Genomic DNA, 5,512 nt, shown 5'->3' with positions numbered 1-5,512 from the left:
GTGTGTAGAAGGCGACCAGGTGAGTGCGTTATATCTAAATTAATTATAATGGGCGTGACGACGTTGTGGATTAATTCTGTTATTACAATAAATTGAATGAAGTAAAAGGTGAACAATGAAGTTTATCCCATTGACTTTCTTATACAAATAAATAAAATCGTGGGGCGACAGAGATTTTAATGGCGGTCAACAGGCGAGTTTCGGCCCGAATAAAATTTTCTTACTTGGCTAATTTCAAATTATATAAAAAAATAAAGCAAGAAAACCTTGAACAGACAAGGAATAATGTATTCATTGACGCCAGCTCTGTATAAACTATGGTTCACTTTACAGCTCACAAGGAATTAATTAAATATGATACAACGATTATTCTCCCGAAGTGATATGCGTACTTTCTCAACTCATCTCTGTCTTAAAGTTTGTTCTCGATTGGGCATTTTTTTGTCCAACATATCGGACTCTACATGAGATTTGATGATTTATTTTGAAATCACAACTAAATTGAAATTTTCAAATTTTTAAACGTTTTACAAACATAATATGAGAGAGACATAAGCAAAAAATTTAAACTCAAAGCTAAAATGAGTTTCAAAGGTTTTTACCCTTTACCCAGGCGCCTGTAAACTTGCAATACAACCGTGATCATCATCTCTTGAATAATTCAGGGATCATTTGAGCCAATGAACAAAAAAAAAGGTTATTCCAAAATGTGCTTAGATGGGTTTTCACAAAAACAATTAATATAGGCAAAAGTAGACTTGTACCAGTAAAACAGATCAGACATATATATATATATATGCATTTGCTGCACTATATCATTAAAAACTAATATATAACAACTGAAGATATCGACTTCCCTATGCTGCACTTTTTAAATCAAAGATGTATATATATATATGTATATATATGCATGTGTGTATCCCTGCGTCCATTTAAATATCATCCTTTCAAACGCGTCTAACAAAAAGAGGAGAAAGTTTTCATTTGCTTTTCCGTAACTTCCTGCTATGAAATTCCCTTTGCTAAATATCAAATGCATTAATATTTATGAAATTCCTTTAGCTTTTCTTTGCCAATATGCATAAGGAAAGCAATGGGTAAAGAAATAAAATTAAAATATTCTTCAAATATATTTTCACTCGTAATATCAGTCAAATTTAATTTTTAAAAGAGCGAAAAAAACAAATTGACTGCGACCGCATCTTATATAAATCTATTATCATTATCCTAAGAAAAGACTTTCATACTCTATATAGTTGATAAATGAATGGATGGACAGACGCGATTGGTTTTTTCTCTTTTTCGAATAAAAGTGCAAACTTATATATATGTGATGCATGGGTAGCAAAAGCAAAAATCATAGAAAGTAGAGGTGTTCGCGATTCTTGCTGCATAGGTCGTATCCTTTGATCGGTTTGGGTTCTTTAATAAACTCTTTGCATACTTCTACTCCTATACGTTAATGCATAATGCGTCCTGCTTACCAAGCAATTTCATAGGTCGAAAAATTTTGATCACTTGCTTATTTAAGGTAGCAAATTTTCCAATTAAATGAAATTCTTTTTGCTCTCAAAAATGCATTATTGACAAATCAATGAATGTTTATTACAGAGCAAGGATTATGTATAAACAAGTATCGAAATTTGAAACATTAGTTTATTGCGATTTCATTCCTGATTTCGATCATTCCTTTCCAAATTCAATTAACAGGATTTTATAAACAACGTTCAGATGGGCCGTATATTCGTATATATCGTGTATGGATCGATTTTTGAAAATCAATTTTTGGCAAAATTTCATAATCTCTACTTTAAAAATATCTATACTATACTATTTAATATGATTGCTGTTGTTAGTAATGAACTCCTCCGTCCATTCACGAAGAAAGACTTAAAATGAATATAGAGTATCGAGAGAGAAATAGAAAGAGAGAGAGAGAGAGAGAGAGAGAGAGAGAGAGAGAGAAAGTGAGTTTACAAGTCGCGGTCACTTTTACTATACAATTTTAAGCTTTAATAATACGCTTTAATAATAATGTAAAAATGAAAATTTCCCCCTCCGGGGCGGGTTAGGCGCCTACTCAATCGCCTATTATTATAAAAATATATTTATAATTACTTACTTTAGCGTATATGCTTTATGCTTATACCGTTATTCGTTTTTTTGTAAAATTATTCTTCTTCTCTTTAACATTAAATTGCAATTCACTTTACCTATGTTTCATTAAAATGCCTGCTGCTGCATTTGACAGGCAGAAAGTTCGTTTTAATCAATCAGTACAAACAAAATACAACTGGGATGTATGTCACATAAATAACAAAGACTGTTCGTTCATTCATCATATTGTATGAAAGGGAATTTGGTCTTATTTATTCATATAAAACAATAACAAACGGTTAAACAGTTATAATCGATAAAATCGGAAGAAATCTCGTAAACTTGATGTTGTTTATGTTTTTCAATGTAAATATATTAGTATACAAAAATGTAGAATTTCTTTTTTTTTTTTTTTTTTTCTTTTTGTTTTAATTAAAAGCTTAAACATTCATATTTGTTATTGATTTGCAATTTTAGTTTATTTTGCTTTATTTATATATATATATATATTTTTGTTCACAAATTTCGGATTTAATAAAATTTTTTTTTTATAAAATTAATTTTACATATTTTCACATTTGTATGCATATTATTTATAATGCATTCAACCGTTTTTACCCGTTATACATCGCAGAGCACAAGTATTGCCATTTAATCTTCAACTATTTTCACTATTTTCAACTGTAATCGTAGCCGCGTCTTATATACCCGGTCGTTATATCCAATCTATAAGAGCATAAGAGCATAAAAAAAGCCAAAGGATACTTTGCACAATTTGTTGAAAGAGTATTTTTGCAAAGAGAAGAAAATGTGAATTCGGGTAAAGTATAGATAGTCCATTCATAAGTCCTTTTCAAGCTTCAATTTCGTTATACATGATGCATGATGTTTTTATGTCCTCAGCAGGGACGGACATAGGGCAAGACTTTTCTCAGCAAATTATTATTAAACTTAAAACTGAAATAAATTGTGATTATGATTAACTTTAAACATGAAAAATTTGAAAATTAAGCAAATACAAAATCATTTATTTATATACTTTATATACTTATTTAATTATTTTATGCTTTTTTATTATTTTATCTTGATATTTTTAAAATTTATTGTAAATTCTTTTAGAAATATATATAATAAATGTATACATGTGTTGGATTATTTAAATAGTTTTTCATTTTGAATTTGCTTTGCTTGCTTTGCAGATGCCTTTGCTATGTGTCCTGCTAATGAGAGATGTTTTCACTTTCCGAGAGAAGAGAAAAAATACACAAATTTGCTCATTTATATTTCAATTTTGGCAATTGACAATAACGAGCTAACGATTTCTCTTTCAAACTCTAAAAAGAAAGATAGAAAGAAAGAGAGAGAAATTTTTCTCTTTCTACGCTTTCGACATGCATATGTATTTAATTGCTATAAAGTTCGTACTGTGTTTGTGGTTGTTGCTGTAAAGCTACTACCATCATATATAATTGTTGCTGTAAAGTTCGTATCGTGTGTGATTGTTGCTGTTAAGCTTAGCATCTTTTGTGGTTATTGTTGCAAATTTATTATGCACGTGCTATTGTTTACACTTCAAAAGTAAGGTACCATCTGTATTTTGTTGCTGTAAAAGTAGGACAGTTTAAAATAATATTTAATTTGTCAGATATATCAACTATTTGCAAATGTTATCATTGACCAAGAATCATAAACCAGACGAAGAAATGCAAAAGTGAAATTTAAAAAATGCGCATTTTTTTTATCTAATCGAGAGAAAAGTTTTTATAGATTAATTAAACAATAATCATAATAATAATATAATAATAATATAATATAAAAATTATGATAAATAAATGAACAATTCTAAAGAGAAAAACGGTGGTAGGGTTTTGATTTGTTGATTTCATGATATATAAAAATGTTCTCTTTTGTTTTTTTTTTTTTTTTTTGCCTTTGAAAAGACATCGAAGCGATCGTCTTGTTCGTGCTTTGTTTAACTTATTTTTTTATTATAAAGTATATTTCATATATTTAATTAAGAAAAAACTCGCAATATAATGAAATGTTTTGAAATCCACTCAACTCAATGCTGAACATAAACATATAATGCCTATGAATGAAATCGAGTCTGCTTGCAGTTATTTTTCAAAACTTAACACTACTTTGTGTTTGATGTTTAAATAAATTAAAAAAAGCAAACTATATCGCTTACGTACATACATACATAGTATTATTATAAATTATTATAATGTCTTTTTTTTAGTCTAAGAATTCAATTCATTAGTCTAAAATTACAAAAATAATAATAATAATAATATTATAAAAATTTATATACATGACAAGAAAACCCTATCAATTCTCAGCTGCATCTTCTCGACGATCAGCTGATTTCATTGTTGTGCTTATTTATGACACTACCACGGAGAATACTTTAAGTAATAAGAAGTTTTGCATCGTGTAGCTGCTAAACGGATAGAAAACTAAATAGTGGATCTTTCTTTCGAAAGATCATGTATGCGAACTTACTTGTCTTCGCAACAATTTTTACATTCACTTTCAATTTCTTCCAATTGTTAAATCGATTCTTAAAATAGTGACAATACCTCTCTTCTTGACTAACAATCTTCCTTTTATATTAATACATGAACTGTACATTTGGCTTATTTTAAATATGTGTTAACTTCCCATCATTTTACGTTACATCATTTACCCGGAATTCACATTTTGGGTCAAATAGTTTTGTGCAATATCACCTTACCGATGGCTTGACGTTCATATTCATAATCTTAGGTTACTCCTCGTCCAGGCTTTATTAGTTATATATATATATATATATATATATATATATATATATATATATATATGTGTGTGTGTACGATTTGATACATTGTAAGAATAGCCTAATAGGTGTTTTGGCAGCAAATCGAAGTATAAACGCTGTGTCTTATAAGTTATCATATATTATACAATTATAACTGATGTTTGATATAAAATCAAGGGTATCATAACGTTCGACTTAAGCCGCAAGCACGATTTATATGAAAATTGAAAAATTAATTCAATTACTTGATAATGTTTCGAAACGTCGTTGTGGGAATATCAGGAGGCGTAGATAGCGCGGTTAGTGCATATTTGCTCAAGGAAAAAGGTGACAATGATCTTTAATGAAACACTTAAAATTAATATTTAACTTTTTTTTTTTTTTGTTCGTTAGGCTTCAAAGTCTTGGGTATATTTATGAAAAATTGGGATGAATACGATGAGACGGGCCGCTGCTCTGGCGAACAAGATCTCCTAGACGCTGAATACACCTGCCAGAAATTAGATATTGAATTACATCAAGTAAATTATGTTAAAGACTATTGGAATTCTGTATTCAGGTGAGTAATGCGAGTGAAGCGAGCAAACCTATACATTTGCATATATATATATATAT

At 29.0% G+C, this 5,512-nt stretch overlaps 2 protein-coding genes across 4 annotated transcripts in view; one reads left to right on the top strand and one right to left on the bottom strand.

The window, feature by feature from the left end:
• The window catches only part of LOC119640914 (acidic leucine-rich nuclear phosphoprotein 32-related protein 1), a 30,027-nt gene extending 27,517 nt beyond the window's left edge, over positions 1-2,510 (bottom strand). Inside the window, exon 1 of one of the 2 annotated variants that reach the window (XM_038039259.1) lies at positions 2,123-2,510. The gene's annotated coding sequence lies outside the window, so the exon portion shown is untranslated. The remainder of the gene's footprint in view (positions 1-2,122) is intronic. The other variant, XM_038039269.1, reaches the window with a different exon arrangement.
• Positions 2,511-4,509: 1,999 nt separating this feature from the next.
• LOC119642778 (mitochondrial tRNA-specific 2-thiouridylase 1) overlaps positions 4,510-5,512 on the top strand; it is a 2,836-nt gene continuing 1,833 nt past the window's right edge. Inside the window, exons 1-3 of one of the 2 annotated variants that reach the window (XM_038042052.1) lie at positions 4,510-4,588; positions 4,976-5,224; positions 5,291-5,456. In XM_038042052.1, the coding sequence (XP_037897980.1) occupies positions 5,149-5,224; positions 5,291-5,456 (242 nt within the window). In that variant the 5' untranslated portion in view covers positions 4,510-4,588; positions 4,976-5,148. Of the gene's footprint in view, positions 4,589-4,975; positions 5,225-5,290; positions 5,457-5,512 lie in introns of those variants that run through there. The other variant, XM_038042060.1, reaches the window with a different exon arrangement.

The sequence above is a fragment of the Glossina fuscipes genome, unplaced genomic scaffold, assembly GCF_014805625.2.
Source record: "Glossina fuscipes isolate IAEA_lab_2018 unplaced genomic scaffold, Yale_Gfus_2 0, whole genome shotgun sequence".
In the NCBI taxonomy this organism is placed as follows: Eukaryota; Metazoa; Arthropoda; class Insecta; order Diptera; family Glossinidae; genus Glossina; species Glossina fuscipes.
This window is presented reverse-complemented; position numbering and strand designations above follow the sequence as displayed.